General features: G+C 37.7%; 1 protein-coding gene across 3 annotated transcripts in view; it reads left to right on the top strand.

Annotated features, from left to right (window-relative positions):
- Positions 1–484: 484 nt before the first annotated feature.
- Positions 485–19,781, top strand: part of LOC111162171 (RB binding protein 6, ubiquitin ligase) — a 31,447-nt gene continuing 12,150 nt past the window's right edge. For 2 of the 3 annotated variants that reach the window (XM_022526373.1, XM_022526372.1), the window contains exons 1-8: positions 485–1,702; positions 6,398–6,497; positions 8,788–8,824; positions 13,355–13,399; positions 15,494–15,582; positions 15,693–15,789; positions 16,191–16,330; positions 18,944–19,116. In XM_022526373.1, coding sequence (XP_022382081.1) covers positions 1,537–1,702; positions 6,398–6,497; positions 8,788–8,824; positions 13,355–13,399; positions 15,494–15,582; positions 15,693–15,789; positions 16,191–16,330; positions 18,944–19,116 — 847 coding nt within the window. In that variant the 5' untranslated portion in view covers positions 485–1,536. Of the gene's footprint in view, positions 1,703–6,397; positions 6,498–8,787; positions 10,641–13,354; positions 13,400–15,493; positions 15,583–15,692; positions 15,790–16,190; positions 16,331–18,943; positions 19,117–19,781 lie in introns of those variants that run through there. The other variant, XM_022526374.1, reaches the window with a different exon arrangement.

Raw genomic sequence — 19,781 nt, 5'->3', positions numbered from 1 at the left:
TTCCACTTAGGAAGAGCTGAAGGTGGCTGGTTTGTTGGAAGGGGAGGCTAGGGGGCGCTTGCATAGCAACCATAGTTCAATGCATAGCAACCATAATGTTTACTGGAACTGGGGGAGTTGGTGGGGATTGCGGGGAAGGGGAGTTAGCCGGCCATCCCTGGACACCCCACTTTGCGGCGGAGACTAACAAGCACCGTAGCAGCTGAAATCCGAGCTTCCCACCACCACCCCGCCCCGGAGCCGCCCGGTGAGCCGGCCCTCCGCGCGGCGCCCCCCTCCCTCTTGAGGCAGATGGTTCCTTCCGTTCTCCGGCTGGTTCAGGTTCCGCGCTCCGAGTCACAAAGCGCGGGGTCACGTGGGCGGGCCGGTGCGCTTTGTGACGCCGCGGGCCCCGCCTCCCGGCCCGCCTATCCGCGCACGCCAGCCCCGCCTCGCGCGCGCCGCCCGTGCAATCCCTGCTTAAGAGACCCCGGAGTGGGGCGCTCGCCCGAAGCCAGGCCGCGTCCGCCATAGTGCCTGGCTTGGAGGTGTCGCCGGCGCTGGGTGAGGGCCGTAGAGCGGCAGGGGGGCGAAACAAAAAGAGAGCCCCGAAGCCTTTGGCGTTGCCCGGCGGTTTCCGGGCCTCCTCTCGCGATTCGGGGCCGAAAGGCGACGGGAGCGAAAGGCGAGAGAAGCGCGGAGCACACGGCGAGAGGAAGCGTCGGGGAGCCTCGGCGGCGTCCCCAGGGTCCGCCAAAGCCACCCGGCCGCTGGCTGGGGCCCGGGGTGGTGAGGAAGTGCTTCGAGGCCTAGTTGAGGCCTAGTACCGGCTTTGTGTCCGAGGCGGCGGCGGCGGCGGGGGGGAGGCGGAGCCGGGGGCGGCCTGCGGGAAGGCCTCTCCTCCGCCGACCGCGCGTTTTTGGCCTAGGCCGCGGGCCGCTCGTGGCCTCCGGGGAGCAGGCGACAGGGGTTTGCGTGTGGGGGGGCCTGGGCCTGGGGAAGCTGACGCCGGTCGTCCGGAAGCCAGGAGGAGGCGAGAGGCCGCTCGTGGACTCCGGGCCTAGGCCCTCTCCCCCAACCTTCTCCCGGGGCCTGGGTCACCCCAATCCACGGAAAGAGAGACCAACCGGGAGGTGCGGCCTCGCTATGGACCCCTGACCCCGCGGGGTCATTCGGACTCTAACGTGTGGACTGACCGCTACTGACTGCACCGCCTGCCCCCCGTCTCCTGCCGGCCCTTAGCATGAGCGAGGGGGACCCAGCCGGGTGACATTGTGCCCGTTGGCGGATTCTCGATTTCCCCTTTCCCCGTCCTCGTCCGCTTCCTCCCGTATGAAGTGCTTCTGAGTATCGTGGGGGGCGGGGGGGGGTTCTGGATTATTGTTTTTACGAACCCCTGCTTGTGGTTGGGGGGGGGTATTTAATCTGAGGCCTTAGGGTCCTTCGGTGTCTTTTGAGTGTTTTGTGTGTGTACATATTTTGCTCTTAAGTTTATAAATATACATATATTGAGAGTGTCCACGTCTCCTCGCTGAACCTTAGGAATCCTTTGGCACCATGTCCTGTGTGCATTATAAATTTTCCTCTAAACTCAACTATGATACCGTCACCTTTGATGGGCTCCACATCTCCCTCTGCGATTTAAAGAAGCAGATTATGGGGAGAGAGAAGTTGAAAGCTGCGGACTGCGACCTGCAGATCACCAACGCCCAGACGAAAGAAGGTAAGAGCCACATGGGCTCCAGCTTTGCTGGCTGAAGATAGATAGTAGTTGTGCTAAATACTGGTTGCCTGGCAGGAGGCTAACCGCCATTACGTCTCTTGGGGGCCTGTTCATGCTAATACTTTGGATGCAACTTTCATTGAGATCCAGGGGTTGCAGCGGTCGTCCTGGGAGTTTAACTGGCTGGTGTGATGTCTGCGTAGGTGGGATCATCGGTAACAGGCTAATGTGAAAACGTGGAAGTCTGTTTATTCTTCTCAAATGTTATTTAAAATGAGGATTTCGGTGGGAGAGGGTGAGGGGTGTCATCCAGGTTCTTGGGGGTGCTTGCCTTGTGGCGTTTTCGAGCTTGTTTTTCATCAGAGGGGAGGAGAGCATATGGAGGCTTCTTACTTGTTAAAGCAGCAGTAGAGATAGTGCCCTAACTTTCTAACCTGACAATGGTTTGGAGTTCAGTGGCAGGTTTTATGTACTCCCTTTTCTTCCAGTCCTTTTGTACTTAATTTATTTTTATTTTGGAGTTGCCTGTGTTGTGGAGCAGGGATCCTCACGTAAATATTTTTGAGGATTTAATCCAGCTAGTCTTTAATGTTGGAATTGCTTTTGGAACCTGATGTGTTCTGATGTCACCATTTTTGTGTTTAAATTCCAGAATTAGTAATACAGTAATTAAGTGGTTGAGCTCTGAGTTCATCACATTACTCTTAAAACTTAGTAGCAATTTAGTAAAGGGTTTTCTTTTTTTAAAGTAGTAATTGTTAGGCTTTATTTACATGATTATGTTACTTGGATGTGGAGAATAGTAGGCTGCTACCAAATGAGTTTCAAACAAGCCACTGATAGGAATCTTTAAGTTCTTTCTCCTTTTTAAAAGCATTTAATAATGTCGAGAATTTAACATTAGATACGACAGTGTGATAAATAGTATCTGCAGATTCTGGTTCTGCATTTGTTTTGGTTTCTTTTTCTTAGTACTGTAATGCTGATGTGTAGTTTTCAGTAGATCAGTCTGGGATGGGAAGAAATAAAGAAGTTCAAATTAGCTTAGGGTATTTTATCGAGCACTAAATTTTTCTTAAGATGTGACTTACATTCTTTTAGTTGAAATTGGGGGGGGTCCCTCACTTCTAGCCTATATGGGGTTTTGGATTTTGTGTTTTTTTTTTTTTTTTTTAATATTTTAAAGTAATCTCTACACCCAACGTGGGGCTCGAACTCACAACCTAGAGACCAAGAGTCGCACGCTCTACCAGTTGAGCCAGCCAGCGCCCCTAGTTTATAGTTTTTAATAGAGTGAATCTTGTCATGTAAAAGAGTTGTTTCCCATTTATATCCAGATGTAATTGTGTTAAGGATTGGCATTACTGGCATGACTCAAAAATATTACATACGAACTTCATCTGCTTACGTGGTAACACATGAAGGACTATTCTCCACTGCCCCCACCCCCTTTTAAAATGTCATACCTAAGGGATACTCCACAGGAAGCTTTTGTGATTATAATTATGTGTAGAATCCTCTATTTAAGGAGAGGAAAAATTGCTGGTCATCATGAACAGTCAAACTTTCAAAATAGTGTTCAAAATAGTGTTCAAAAAAATACCTTAAAGAAAATACTCTTTTCTTTAAGGTCACCAAAAGTGTCCCTTAAATATTGCAGCCACACTTTACAGGATAGATGGGTTTATAAGAATTTCAGGACATACTGATATGTTTATGACACTTATAAATGAGAGGAAGAAAATATATATGAAAGTAAAGAATATTAAGGCAATTTTAGTCCTATACTTAGGCAGGATTTACATTTTCAGGAGTATTAAATGATTTTATCATAGACTTGGTCCATTTTCTCCACCTGATAATTGAGTACAACTTTGTTAGATTGCAGTAAGTTATAGTTGATGGACATCTTGCCCAAAAATCTAAGAGTTTTGTGACATTGTGTTATTTTTTTTTCTAAGCCAGGAAATTATGTTATGTATTATTTTTACAAGCCCTGAAAGCTAGGGAGGTGTTCTGCCCAGCAGCATATTATTTTTTAAAATGTTTGTGTGAACGGTCTATATTGAAGAAACCTTTGATATTAGATTAAGAGAAGGAGTTTCTGGGGAGAGAATGTGCATTTTGTGCAATCCTCAAATTAAGGGAGGAGAAAATACTGATAGTCGTGCAGAGGGATAGTCACTTAATGAGTTTTACAGGAAATAGCATCCAGTGTCACAGGCAGCTGAGTACGAATGGGCTGGGTTTTAGCACCATCCAGTGAATGAATTAGAGAGTACAAAATATTCATAGCCTCATAGTTAGGGGATTGCCTAGGAGAAGGATGCTGAACTGGATCACTTAATTTGTTTGAATTAATGTTTAGATTACCCAGTATATCACATGTCTGTAAAAACATTCCTTAGAGTTTTGGGAATCTGTCCATGTTTAGGACCCTTAAATCTTGATTACATCAAAAAGCATGGGTCAGAATTTTGTTTTAGATTTAAGAATCTTGCTCCTTTCAAAACAAATCCTGAATGATCTTCCTATATTTTTTAATACAGATTTCCCATATAAACTTGTTTCCCTACCTTTCAACTTCTCTAGCACCTCCAAAAAAAAAAAAAAAACCCACAACAATAAAAAAAACAAACCTTCATTCTGAACTTGTGTGAAAGATTTGAAAGCTGAGAATGAAGTAGACTTTTTGAAGAGTCTTCTCTTTTTCCATCTGTCAGATTCATCTTGTTTTTCATTCCGGAATCCATGGTCTTCGTATTTTTGAATTGGAAATCACACTGGCGCCTGGAAAGGGTCTTTTGAAGTTAACAGCCTACTTAGTAACGTAGTTTAAGGGTAGGAAGTAACCAGTGTAATTCAGGTACTTAAAGGTCAATCAAAGCATCTGGTGTTGGGGCACGTGACTTTTAGTCTGACACAGTACTGGTCTGATCAAATTAATAAGTTGTCTTGGAAAGCTACCCTGAATGTTTTTAAGAGTTGTTACATATTTAGAAAGTCCTTGTCAAATGTTTGACAGCAAGTTTTGTTTTAGAATTTATTTTTTGAACATCTCCCATCTTTCAGTTTTTCTTACTCAGATCTTGATTGAAATTTGGAACTATCATGAACTATCAAGGTAATGATGATAGTCTCTAACAGGTCTAGGAAATTGAATTGCTCTGATTAGATACCTGTGAGATGTAGTCTGCTACTTGAAATATACTGATAAGAACCCATTTTTGAACAATTTAGTTTGTAACAGGAAGTAACTAATGATGTTATGACTAAAATTAATAGAGTATTAAACTTAAAATGCTTACATTGTGTGATAAATTGAAATAACTGGAAGAACAGAGGTAGTCAGCCACTTGGTGCTGAGTAACTTAAGTGAAGCAAGTAAACTCCATAATCTTAAAAGAATGAACCCTGATAACCTGATTGTGTGATTGGGAGAGATGGGTACATTCTCATATCTATCTCTCTGTTTTTCTTTTTAGTAATTTTATAGATTCCTTCCTCAGGAAAGCTTTTTACCCATAGTTAAAGTTAGTTGGTCCAGGTTCTCTTTTAATTTCATTCTTCCAGAAGTATTGCAAGTAATACGGAGTTTAAAGAGTAGAAAAATAGGATCCATTTATCCTCCCTCTTTTGTTCTCAGTGACATCACTGTTCTTCCAGGTGGCTTAAGCCAGGAACCCAGTTTCTTATGACTGACTGCTCTTTTTCCTTCATCTCCCTACCCTCCTTTAATCCATTGGTAGCCTTACCACTTCTACCTCAAAACATTCTGATTCTCTCCCTTTCTTCATGTGTCACATACCAGCACAGATCATCATTTCTTACTGGGCCTTTGCAGCAGCCTCCTTATTGGTCACCCTCTTTCTACTCTTGTTCCCCTGTGGGTTCATCGTCCACATAGATACCAAAGTTATCTTGTTTGTTTGTTATTAATGTAAATCAAATTGTCATCATTTTTGTTGAAAATCTTCGGTGACTTCTTGTACTTATAAACAAAATATAAATCCGTTTGTGATCTGTACTTTTCTATCCTTCATTCTTCCCTTTCATTATCTTCCAGCTGTTCTGGACTTTATTTTTTTCACATGCTTTTCTTTCTATCTGAAACACTTTTTGTCCAGCTTTTTTGCATATCTTTCTAGCTTTTCATTCTTTAAGTCTCAAATGTTCCTTAGAAAGGCCTTAAATCAATATTCTATCCACAGTTGCATCCCACTACTAATTATTTTTATGAAACTCTTTCCTCTATTCAGAACGTGTCTTAATTTCTTTAGTCTGTCGTTTTTAGTAATAACTCAGGTTGAGTGAGGGGCTAGGAGGGGACATTTTAAATAACAACTTAACAATTGTTAAATAATTTAAATAATACCTTTTTCTCATAGTTGAGATGATTAGCATTACTAGCTAAATAAACTAAAGAATAAGTTAGTCTTACTGAGATTCGGGGTTCCACAAAAGTAGGAGCGCTAGAGCCGAGAACCTGCTGACAGTCTTTGGTGTCCTTTGAAGAGAATCTCTATTGTTCTGACAGTATCAGTAATCCATATGCAAGGAACATGTAGTGATTAATGTTCTTTTAAATTTAAGTTCATTTTCCATAAATTTATGTTTGGCTAAAGTTTTCTAATTCTTGAGGACTGACTTCTCCAAATCGCCAAATAGAAATTCAACTCTCTATCTTTTTTACAGAATATACTGATGATAATGCTCTAATTCCTAAGAATTCATCTGTAATTGTTAGAAGAATTCCTATTGGAGGTGTTAAATCTACAAGCAAGACATATGTTATGTAAGTATTTATCAGATCTCATGTATTTAAGTCCTCAGAATAGACTTTTTTATCTTGTGAGAAAGAAGTATTTTAGAATAGAAGTCATTACCTTAATAAGTATATCTTCTTAATCCTTGAAACTGTGGGGATGGGTTTGTTTCTTCCTGCTTTCTTCCCCCAGTTAACTTAAACTGTAGTTAGTAGTACGAGCTGTCAGGAAGAAGTTTTTGCTGTATAAGTATATTAAAAGCCTTGTTCTAAATATTTTGACAGCATCCAGAGTGTTCAGTAATGCTAACATTTGTTTCTCAATAAGGGGCTTTTGTTGGGAAGCTGTAGAGTTTATAGGATTTATGGAATCAGGCTTAGGTTTGACTCCAGTAGCTGCTTTACACCAGTTGTGACTTTGGGTAAGTTATCTAAAGCCTCAAAATAGACTTCTCAAAATAATATAGGGATATGAGTATTTAACTCAAGAAGAGAGTTGGAAGAATTAAACAGTGCCTGGCCCATGGTAGACTCCATTAATGGAGTACGAACACAGCAGTATTTTAGCACCAGTCTAGAGCTTAAGGAATTCACAAAAGACACAGGATTAAAACATACCTTTTAACGTTCCCTGCCTCCTTGCAGTTTTAACGGTGTTAGAATTATAATAATGTGAAAAGAGTAGTGATTTTCACTTAGAAGTTAGGTAGCCTTAATTGAAATTTTGACAAATTCTGCTTTTGGTCAGTGAAAAATTCTGGAATTTGCCATTCGTAGGAAATGGAATGTGTTCTTGGAATTGAGGTAAAATAGTCATTTCTTGGAGCTTTACTTCATATGGGCAAGTGTTCATTCTAAACTTAATTGTCATTGGTTTGCTATAAAGTTATATTCCATGTCCTAGCCCTTGGGGATCGTTTTGTGTAATATCTTCTGTATAACAACAGCTTAAAAACTTGCATACTTTCTTTTTCTTAGAAAAACCAAATGAATTATGTGCTTTTAACTTTGTGTAATTGTAAGAAATGAGGGAATAATTCCAAGTATTTAGTGTGAAATTACACTTTAAATGCTTTTTAAAAAACAGTAAACATTCAGTTTTTTGGTTTTTGTTTGTTTTTTGATACTAAGAAACTTTTAGGGAGAGAATTATTCGAAGTACATGGGAAAATAAGTTGCCTCTTAAAATTGTGTGTTAACTGACTGTGTGAGATTTCCTTTGTAATCTCTTTGCCTCATAAAATGCCTCTGAGTTTATTGAGCAAATACTAGAAGAACGAATGCTTCATTTTTATCCCAGGACTTGCAAATCGCATGTAAGCTTAGAAACTCCTTTCAGATGCACACTAACATTTCTCTGTAGTCAGGATAGCATAAATTTCAATTAAGCATTTAAGTGCTGTATTTAACAACTCAACCCGTCCCCTTTCCTGTGAGAACTTTTAAAAGAATTTCTTCTCAGGTTTATTGTTATGTACTTTAAAAAGTCAATTTGTTCAGTTCTTCACAACCATCAAGCTCGTTCTTTGAACTAATAAACTGTCAAGACTATATTGCATATTTCTGGAAGTTAGTTCTTATTTAATCTTCAGTCATTGTTTTGAGACTTATAAGAAGTTAAAGTTACTTATCAACCTGTCTTTCTGGATTTGAAATTTAGTTTTTGGAGCACAGCAATTTCTCAGGGGTCCCAATTATAAATGCTAACAGTGAGTGGTCTTCATTTAAGAACTGATACATGAAAATTTTTGTTACCTATTAAAAAACCAGGGAGGGGCTCCTGGGTGGCTTAGTCCTTAAGTGGCTGCCTTTGGCTCAGGTCATGATCCCCAGGTCCTGGGCTGGAGCCCCACATCGGGCTCCCTGCTCCTCAGGGAGCATGCTTCTCCCTTTCCCACTCCCCCTGCTTGTTTTCCCTCTTTCGCTGTGTCTCTCTCTGTCAAATAAATAAATAAAAATCTTAAGAAAAGGGTGGGGGAGGATAATGTAACTTGGTTGCTCAGTCTGTTAAGAAATAGCTACAATGTTTCTTAACAAAAGACCTTCATACTACCTGGGAAAACATCTGTTGTAAATGGCAGGTTACACCTATTCTCGAATTTCTTAGTATAGAATTTTGTTTTATTTTATATCCCACAAATAGGTCTTAAACTATTAGTAGTGTACATATTAGGAAGTTGGTTGTTTTTAAATCTTTGTACCAAAGGAAATTTGTGTTCATGAAGATATGTGATGAGAGATATATTAAGTTGTTTTAGCACAAAAATCCATAAATACCTACTCATAATTAATATTATTTTCATTTTTGTTTATTTTTTAGAAGTCGAACTGAACCAGTGATGGGAACTTCAAAAGCAGTATGTAAAAACACAATCTCACACTTTTTCTACACATTGCTTTTACCTTTATAATGTAGCAGTGAAGTAAATCATTTAGAACTTAATATCCAACTGATCATAGTACATATTGTAAATAAAATGTATTTTGATGACAGCTCAGTTGAATATGGATATATGTGGCGTAATTTGCACACTTTGTAGAAATGGGTAATTTGTGCCCCCCCAAAACACTGTTTCATATTAAATATGATAGCATCCTCCCTGTATGACACTGTGTTGTACAGTTAATGTATGATTCTTTTTAGCTCGTGTAGGTTTTACACTAATGAACATGATAACATGTTCTACATCTGTCTGTCTATAGTTAGTATTTTGTATGTATGTACAGGCTGTTGTGTGCTTTTTGTTTCTTGCAATAAAAAAAAAATGTTTGGAGTGTATATTTTGCCATTTTCACGTTGTATCACTTAGTTTTTGTTAGTTTTTTTTTTCCTGCCTGATGGATGGCTTTTAAAAAATGCATTAGCAATATGCAAAGCTAATGTTAAAGTTTGATGCTTTCTCCAAGTTCAGACACATATAGAAAGGAGCTTTCCAGAGTTGATGCAGCTATATTACTTAGTTTTGTCTTATTTGGCAATTTCAAGCTTTTATTCTTTGTTTATATCTCCACTATAAAGTAAGACCTGAAATTGGGCCCCCAAGAGTATATAAATGTCTCATTGATGATTTATACAATTGAGTACTTTGTTTTAAAATTTTACTACAAGGTCTTCCACTTCCAGCCTGCTTAGTTCTCCAAATTGAAATATTTCCCTCTCTCTCATAAAGATACTAAATGCTGCATTAATTGTAAGCTAACTGAAAGCTGTAGCTCATCAGAGGTAACTCCCCTTAACCAGGATAACATCTTAATTTTTATGATCATAGCTTAAATATGACACCCTGTTGACTTGGAGGTCTTAAGTAAAAGGCAGCAGTGTTCCTAAGTTGTGGGGTGACACACTTGTTTCAGAGCATAGGGCTGTAGTAATTGGGTTCTGTAAACTTGATGGTTCTCGAAACATTTTACTGCTGAGGCTTGATCTGTACACAATACAAGATGTCTGAAATCTTGATTTAGAATTCAAGGGTATTGCTTGCTGTTTCACTTTATCCTTTTTAAATAGTACTGATCTTTAATTGTGTATCAGGCATTTCACTAACCTTGGATCATTGCATCTTAAACATGATAATATAGAATATCTTAACTTTGGACTTGTTCTCTAAAGTATATGGCCTTTAGTTCTCATGGAACTAAGTATGGTGATTCAAAGATCAAAACTTAGTGTTTGGGGGTTCCCCCCCCCGCCCCTGGGGTATATGGGGTTTTTTGGTTTTTGTTGTTTTTTGGTTTTTTTGGGTTTTTTTATTTTTTGGTTTTTTTGTTTTTTGTTTTTTTGTTGTTGTTGTTTTGGTTTGGTTTTTTGGTTTTTAAAGCATAATGCTGTAAAAAACTGTCCAAGTTTCTGTTTTGCTGGTGATTGGTTTAAAACTGATTTTATGTATCCAAATGCTAGCACAAATTAGAGTGACTATCCTGGTGACTGTAGTAGTTAATGTAACACATTTTGTATAAAGTACTTTTATATAGTATTTAAATTAATTCAGATGAAGTTTTATTTCTTGAAAACAGTTATTTCCTTTTTGTTTATTAGCATGTGTATAAACACAAATCACATGTTCATAAATAAAGTTAACATTCTTTTAGCCTTGTGTGTTCCCTGGCATGTCTGTATTACACTTATACAAGAAGCAGTTTATTTTATGCTTATTTAGGTTTCTCTTTTCTTTTTTTTTCTTTTTTTTTTTTTCCTTTTTTTTGGATACTTTAAAAGTGGCTTTAATTTTTAGGTAGAATGTCTGAAATGAAGACACTAGATAATTTAATAATTTAATATCCCCATCATTTATTTGCTTGGGGTACATTTGCTGGCATTTAGGATGAGAATATATTCATGAAGCATTATTAATGCCCATTTTACATATCACTTGTTTTACTGTACACATACACAAAAGCCAAGATAGAGCCACCAAACGAGGTTTCTAATTCTAGTTAATAGAAGTAAATGTGTGTACATTTTTAACCTAAGCCAATTGCGATCAAGGATGGCTATTTTATCCATATTCCTTAGCTTTGTTTTATTTAGTCATCCTTCCACGTTGGTACTGCAAAGCTGGATGTTCTTCTTGCTTATTAAATATCAGAATTGCATTTTGTTGGATCCTTTAATTTCAAGCAAGTATGGATGGCGTAAAAAAATTTCAGATTCTTTGTCCCAGAAGCAAGACCATAAATTAGATGTGGGGAAGTGGGTTAATTTTAATGATGTCCACAGTATGCACTGATCAGTTTTTTTTAAGACTAGGTTGTTTTTTTTTTTTTTAACATGGTGCATTTTTTTAAATCATTAGTTAATACATTTATTGATGCTTAGGATATGCAAATTTCTGGTCATGTTTAAACCATTTCTTGTCAGCAGTTTTCACTCAATTTCTAGTACCTTGCTATATGCAGGAAACAATTGGATTCCTTTCTCAATTTCTGGTAAATTTTACTTCCTTGTGGATTTTAAGGTATTTAAGGTGCTAGAGTGATTGTTTGGTGGGGGAAAAAAGCGATGTAGATACCACTGAGTATCTGAAACCACTTTATAGGATACTAAAACAAGTTGGCAGAAAACTAACACGGCGAGAAAGCCCAGTGTAAGAACCAAAAGACAGCTATATTTTAGGAATGGGAAGAACAAAAAGTGTTAGTGTTGGTATTTTAGTTCCAGCTATAATAAAGTTAATATAGCTGCTTTTTTTTTTTTAACAAAATGATGAGTATTAATATTCTAGATAGTAATGGATTTATTTTGAAGGGCTATTAATTTGTTTCTTTGGTTAGAAACATAGATGATGCTTGACAGTAGTTTGTTCAGTTCTTGTTACTTAGATTCAAATAATTCCTAGCTGATGTAAAATGTAACCCTCTTCAAAATAGATGGTCAGAATTTATTCTCGATAAAAAATAGGATATTTGTGTATTCTTTTTTTTCTCTTTAAGCTTCCCTTTGAGATTAGTTCTGTAACGAAAGAGCACTTAAAAGCTAGATGAGAATAAGAACATGTTGGTGCATTATATGGTTGTGTATTAGGAATGTGGAGTTAGTGCCGCCCCTCAGTGGGGAGCTAAGAACCTTTTGTTTAAATAAGCATCCCAGTAGTAATATCCATTAAAGTAACTCTTAAAACTCTAAGATATTTATAAGTTATATTTTAAATTTAGCCAACATTACTTTTATTTATTGAACTCCTTCTGTGGTGGGCATTGTTGTAAGAACTTACTTCATTGAAACTTGTAACATTTCTATTTGGGGCTCTCAGTCATTCTGCTTTTATTTTAATACTCTTAGCTCTCTGGAATATTTGAAAAATACTTAACAGAGACTCACTTTGTTGTTGTTTTTCTCTGATCCAGACATCCCGTTACATCCTCTCCATTTTAAACAAGAGTTCTGACCAAAATGCATGAGAAATTTATAACCTGTTGAATAAGCAACCTGATTACTACATAGGAAGCTAATAATGTTTTCATTTTGGCACACTTACAGGGGAATAGTATCTTTAGAGTTAAATGTTAAACGTGTGTGTGTGTGTGTGTACATGTGTACACATATACACACATAAACACTTTTATAAAAAAAACTGATACTAAAACCACTTCAGGGATCAAATAAGTGAAAAAAATTTTAATATCCCGTTTGAAAATACATTTTTAAAATCCTTATATCCTTCAGCATATAATGCTTGCTCCATTTGATTAACTTTCTCCACACATTAAATTCCATCTTTTTATGAGAGCCCTGTTTGCCTTTGTCACAGGCTACCTTTGGTTTCCCTTTTTTTTGGCTTAACACCTTTCCTTGATAAAGCTATGGTTTCTTTGGCAAGAAGCCATTCTTACTCTGTATGGGAGAATAAACAGATTTACTCAGAATGAACAGTATATGCTCAAAAATAGAGAAAAAAGTAGCAATTATGTGGGAGCTGTTTTATTAAACAATTATCTGAGCCTTTAAAGAGCTGCTTGTTTTTACAGTGTTCTATAATGGCATTCCAGAAAAGTTAGATTTCTTATTCTTCTCTCATCTAGTGTACATTGTCTTGAGCATTATCCGATTTAGAGACCACTGATAGACATGAGACTCTTTTTTAATACTTAGTCACTGCTCTGAACACATTTTCTGTGATACATTTTTCTTTACCCTGTTGTTCTTCTTTTATTCTTTGTAATTGAGTCTCCCTCAACTTTAGCCTTTTACTGTGTGTGAAATACCTAGAGAAGGGTAAAGCAGGGTGAGCTATAGTTTCAGCTTTAAAACTGGAAATAATAAACATTCTTTAGAAAACTTCTAAGAAAATGCCCAGTATTTGAACATTAAGTGGCAGTAGGGACTAAATGATCACTTTCAGATGTTTTCAGTGTGGAACTTGAATGTGTGTTTAATTTTTTGTGAACAGATTGATGACTCTTCTGCGTCTATTTCTCTGGCCCAGCTTACAAAGGTATATATATATATATATATATATTCTTGAAAATATAAATCTTTTTCTAACATCGTATTCTTTTTTAATGTGGAACGGTTGTTTGAAGAGGGGTTGGGGGAGGATGTATTTTGTGAAAACATTGTACACATTATTACTATCCTGTAAAGAGTAGTTGCCGTTTTGAGAAGATAGGGGGAGTATTTTGGCAGCCTCACCATAATGTTGGAGTGGTGTTCATCTTCAAGACCGAAGAAACACATGAAGCTACCCTTACTTTTTTTTTTTTTTTTTCCCTCATACATTTTGTTTAATTATACATTGGAAACTAACAAAGTTCTGGAGGAATTTCCTGGTTTTGGCTGTAAATTATGTGGACTTTCTTTAAGCAGCCAAAATAGAAGCTTTCCTTTACATGGACAATTGCACAGTTATTTCTTGAATATTTGAATTGATCCCATGAAGGTCAACATTTTAAATGTGTTACAATTGTTTCTTTATGCTATAGACTTGTAGTCTGTCTGCATTAGAAAAAGTTTTAAACAACCTAATTTGTTTGAACACAGACTACATGAATTGTGTAAATGTATAAAGCTGTTTGCAGGAATATACCAATGTGTATGTTTGGCAGAGGGGCAAATTGTTACCTCCTGAAATAATTGTATATGTCGTGTTTTGCGATAAAATTGCTTGCATTTTCTGCTCAACAATGTGTACTTTTGTTTGGGAAAGCACTAGTGATGGATTACTTTTTAAAATAATAGATGTAGCTTGCAAATTATGCCTTTTAAAAAAAGAAAAAAGGGAAGAAGACATATATTACAGAATAGACAGATTTTTTAGGACCAAGAAGGAAGGAAGTCTTCCAGTTTTCCAAAAATCTTTTTCCCTCCTGTCAGAAATGTAAAACCAAACTTAAGTAACCAAGATTAACCTAATGAGTTGGATGGATTTTCCATTAGTGCTGTCCCTATCTTATCCTTGGCTTTGTTAGAGGTTGTGTCCTTTTCCCCTAGAATGTATCCCCCAAAAATGTCCTAGTAACAAATAAGCTTTTAAGCTCTTGTTCCGGGAAAACTAAACATTAAAACTGATGATTCTGACACACAAAATGGGCTGAAACCCATCCTCTCTCACAATTTTCTAAAGCAAAGTGGTCTAGCATAGAGTTAACCTCTTAAGCAGTTTATAGTTCTTGGTTTTAATTCTTATGTGCTGTAAGGACCATATTTGAGTTTTGGTCTGTTCCTACCATTGTTTCTTTGTGGGAAGCAGTTGGGGAATTTTGGAGGTTTGGGGGATTTTTTTTTTTTAACTATTTGTAAATTAATGTTTGGGTTCAAACAAATTAGTTGTTCAACATCTGTAATCCAGTTTTCTGTAAATGTTGCTGTTGTTCTAAGCTCTGTTAATGTTAAGCATTCTTTGTATATAAAATTACAATAAAATGTTAAAACTGGTTGCTTGTTTTGTGGATGAATGTAAAGATAAAACCCAGTGAATGGCTGATGTGAGTGCTAGATGCTTGAAGATTAAAGTTACTAGGACTCACTCTCTTAGACCCTGCTTATATCTAGACTCTTCAGTATGTAATGAAGTTCATAAAACTTTGGAGAGTTGGATTTAAAATTTCAAGTGCTCAGTTGCATGTGCATTGCACTTAATTTGAAACTGTTGCTACTACTTAAAGAGCCTTCTGGCTTAGTAACAGCTGCATAATATGTTCAGTTGTTCTACCCACAACCCTACCTCCAAGTTGTAAGTATTAAGTCTTTGTATTGTGACACTTGAATTATTTTAAGATTTAAAATATCAAGTGTTTCCGTAATCTGTTTTTAACTCTTAGAGGAGTCATATGCAAATCTTAATGTAAGGTACAAACAGGGTCTAAGGTTTGAGTGCCCCCAGAACGACCTTCCTCAGCGCAGCAGACACCCAAACGTCATGTAATGACCTAAGGAACTCCCGGTGCCTCTTCTAGGTTATACATGTAAATAGGTTTAGGTTTTATGCAAGATTAGATACTGCTCTTTACAGGATGAGTGGTGTTGTCTTTGGCTGTGTGGTCTTAAATGTGTTTCTAATTTGTGTGTCAAATAATTACCTGTTAAACAGACTGCCAATCTGGCTGAAGCCAATGCTTCTGAAGAAGATAAAATTAAAGCAATGATGTCGCAATCTGGCCATGAATACGACCCAATCAAGTAAGTCCATAAATGCTTCATATTAATAGGTATTTTGGGGTGGGTTTTCCCCCCCAATCAAAAGCATTTTTTCAAGTTTTTGTGTACATGTAATTTTTTTTCCCTTTCAGTTACATGAAGAAACCTCTAGGTCCACCACCTCCATCTTATACCTGTTTTCGTTGTGGTAAACCTGGCCATTATATTAAGAATTGCCCAACAAATGGGGTAAGTCCAAAGTAGAAACCCTGGTACACCTTATTATTTTTTCTTAATTATTTCTTAGCCATTGTATTTTTCTTGTGAATACTGCCTTCTCTATTAACAATGGCAAATGAGCACAGGCTCTGGAGCCAAACTGCCAGGCTTCAGACCCTGGCTCTGCCACTTAATAGCTGGGTGAGCCTGGGCAAGCTACTTGATGGCTTCAGGCCTGTCGTTTCTTCTCTGGATGACCGAGGTGCTCATAGCAGTATTTCCCTCACGTGGCTATTGTGAAGACTAAATGAGGTCATGTGTGTAAAGCACTACAAATATCAGAAGCAATTAATGAGTACTGCATGTTAGTTAATATCAAGTAAATGTAACTGCTTGCTTTCTTCCTCCTTTCTCCTTTCCCCTCCAAATAGGATAAAAACTTTGAATCTGGTCCTAGGATTAAAAAGAGCACTGGTATTCCCAGAAGTTTTATGATGGAGGTGAAAGACCCTAACATGAAAGGTGCAATGCTTACCAACACTGGAAAATACGCAATACCAACTATAGATGCGTAAGTATGCGAGTTAGGTGCGATCTGTGAGGCCGCCATCCGGCCAGGCGCCAGTACTCTTATGTAGTCTCAGGCTCGTAACGTGGCTATTTGGATTACTTGTGAGCATTGTATAGCAATACTGTTAGTCTCCATGTGTTGCATTTCTGTGTGAAGAATGAAAGGCTGCAGTCTGCTCCATTAAATGCAAATTTAAAATGGATTTGGGGTTTTTTGTTATCACTGAGTGCCACTTCCCTTGTAGTCTTCTGATTTTTTTCTGTTTCTGTCATACCCTGCTTTCTTCCTCATTCACATACATACTCCCACATAATCTTATATGCTATCTACATTTTTTAAGTGAAGAAGACAAATACCTTAATCCTTTTGAGAAGCAAAAGGCGTAAGTGTAAACGTTCTACAAGATGTCAAGGCAAAATATAAGTGCCAAGAATAAATAAAAAACTGAGTCCTCTTGAACAAGTTTGGACAAGCCATGAGAGTGTTAAGATTTTAAAATATGGTTTATTTTATAAGCCATTAGAAGAGCTACAGCGCTGTATGCTACAGCTTCATGCTTATTTTGAATGGGTTTTCAGATTTTGCTTAATGGGTCAATTTTAATGAAATGGATAGATGTGAAAACCTAGTGGTATGGTTCAACTAGATAACTTCACAGTTTACCTGCTCTTACTGATAATTACATTTTTGGCTGCCCTGGGCAGCTGAGAAATCACGTAATATAGAACACGGTATTAATTGTTCCTTTGGACTGCATTCTCTAACCACTCCTCCAGTGGGTTATGAAGTGAGCATGTCCTCAGGACATATCTTGAGAAACATCAATTTAGAGAACAGCTGGCAATGTTCGTAGTGACACAGGGAAAATGTACAGAACAGTTTTCTTCAGCTTCATGCTGTCCTGTTGAAATGCAGTGTAGTGAGCAGGTGAGGGTGATGGGAGAAAGATGGCTATGCTGTGGAAATGGTATGGAGCAGACAGTGGTTTCGAGTATGCGCTTTAGTAATAAGTGCCTCGTTTTAGTTCTCGGATAGGAATGAATGTTCTCCTAAACTCCCAACCCTGTTCACTTTCTCAGTTTCACCCCCATCTATTTTTTCTCTGTCACCATCCTGTGTTTGTGGTTCATCGTAGAGCAGTCTGTTGTTATTCTGTTTCTAATTCAGACATTTCATACATATTTCCAGACAACTTAGGTTGAAATGGATGATTTTTACAGACACAATTTAAGAGCAGACCGCTTCATCTTAATATATACAAGTAAAAGTATTTAAATAGAAATCTGTGTTGAAATAACACCACCCTTGTGAACCCTAACTAATAATTAACTTCATTGCTTTTGAATGCTGGAATACAAAAGCCCATTTGTGCCAAACACACAGCAAATACTGGGGAAAATGGGAGCCCAAATATTTTAAATGAAGCTTTCACCCTCTCCACTAACACCACTGATAAGCAACTCAGACTCTTCTTCTGTTTCTTTTTCTATCCTCTGTTCTCCTCTTTTTTTTTTTTTTCTTTCTTTTCTCTCTTTTGGGCAGTGGGAGACTCCTCTTTCACAAATTGGGAACAATGGGGCATAAGCAAATTGATACTTATTTCTGGAATCGTGGTGATGTCTATGGAGCAGCTGCAACACAAATAACACACCTAAGGTACCCTACTCCGTACAGCTGAGATTCTTTCATTTCCAGCGTTGAGATTGACACACTCTGTTCCTAAATGAGGTAGAAAGAATTTATGTAGGCATTCCTGTGTTTTATAAATCTGCCTGATTACAGAGAAGATGGGGGTGTTCGAAATAGTTGTGACAAGTTTGAGAATAGTGTATTTTTTTTTCTTTTTGATTAAATATACAACATTTCTGCAGAATGCGCTTCTACCAAAAAATGGACCCCAAATGATGGAAGTGTTACTTTATGTTTTTGTAACACATACTCTGATCACTTAAGTCATTAATATTTCTTAGTTGGCTATAAATAGATAAGTCTCTCTTTAAAAATGCTGATTGATAAGTAGATCACTGGTTTTGTAGGCTACTTCTAGATACTGGTGTGGTTGCTAGCGTCCTGTTTCCCTTGAGGTATCCCCCTTAATTTTGTAATGTCAGCACCAATTTTCTATTTCCTGTGGTATGGCATTCGCTCTAATACTGTCACATGTTCTGGGTACTGTTGGACCGTGGAGGGGAAATTTCGTTTGTTTGTTTTTCAAGTAACGTGGTAGGATAGAGAAAATTGTGGTTAGGGTTGTCATGTCTAAGTTCAAATCCTGTCTCTGCCACTTAAACATAATTTTGTGGCACCGAATATGTCCCTTTATTTTCCAGTCCTCAGTTCTAGAGTTGTGGATTTTTAAGGTTCTGTTAGCCAGTTTTACAGTGTTTGTTTCTTTCTGTTATACTTGTTTAGGACTTTGTTTTATGTCTTTTTGTTGTTTAGAGGGAGGATGTTCGTAATACTCCGTTATTTTGGAAGGTATTATACTTGTGTAAACAAATGTAGCATCGAACTGAATTATAAGTTCCCATTATGGTATAGTAGAACATGTTCATATCTTGGAAATACTTCGCCTTCTTAACAGTGTTAAAACAGAGAAACCTTCTTTTACAGAGAAGCATATGCAATTGGGAAGAAAGAAAAACCACCTTTCTTACCAGAGGAGCCATCTTCTTCTTCAGAAGAAGATGATCCTATCCCAGATGAATTGTTGTGTCTCATCTGCAAAGATATTATGACTGACGCCGTTGTCATTCCCTGCTGTGGAAACAGTTATTGTGATGAATGTAAGAAACGTTGAACTTTGAAAAATGTAGATCTTAAAATATATGTATTTACCTGGAGAGGCTCTAAGCAACATTATAGGTTTTAATTAAAATATGTGTATTTACCTGGAGAGGCTCTAAGCAACATTATAGGTTTTAATAATGAAATATGAAGCGTCAGTAATTGGTCAGTTCCTAAGTGAGTATTTAATAGCAAGAACAGTTTTTGTTGCTGCATTTTTTTTTTAAACAACAATCTCTTTGTCCTTATTAGAATGGACCATCTCTTGTACTTTCATCAGGGTAACTGTACTGGGGTTTTATGAAATGTAGGATTTTTGTTGCCTGTACATTTTAAATGGTATGCAAAATTTTGAATGCTTTTTGGGCCTTAGATATTCTGGAAGTACTTTTAAATGGTACTTAAATCCCTTTCCTGCAGGATTGTGAAAAATAGCTTATTCCTTATTCTAAAATTCCCAAGTGTGATTGAGAACTTCTTTCTCATCTGCATTTGCCATGTGGTGACTTGTGGCTTTTTTTTTCTTTTTTCTTTCTAAAGACTTTATTTATTTGTCAGAGAGAGAGAGAGCACAAGCAGGCAGAGGCAGAGAGAGAAGCAGGCTCCCTGCTGAGCAAGGAGCCTGATGCAGGACTCGATCCTAGGACCCTGGGATCATGACCTG

This window comes from Enhydra lutris, unplaced genomic scaffold (genome assembly GCF_002288905.1).
Source record: "Enhydra lutris kenyoni isolate GAN:26980312 unplaced genomic scaffold, ASM228890v2 scaffoldscaffold90, whole genome shotgun sequence".
Lineage (NCBI taxonomy): Eukaryota > Metazoa > Chordata > Mammalia > Carnivora > Mustelidae > Enhydra > Enhydra lutris.
This window is presented reverse-complemented; position numbering and strand designations above follow the sequence as displayed.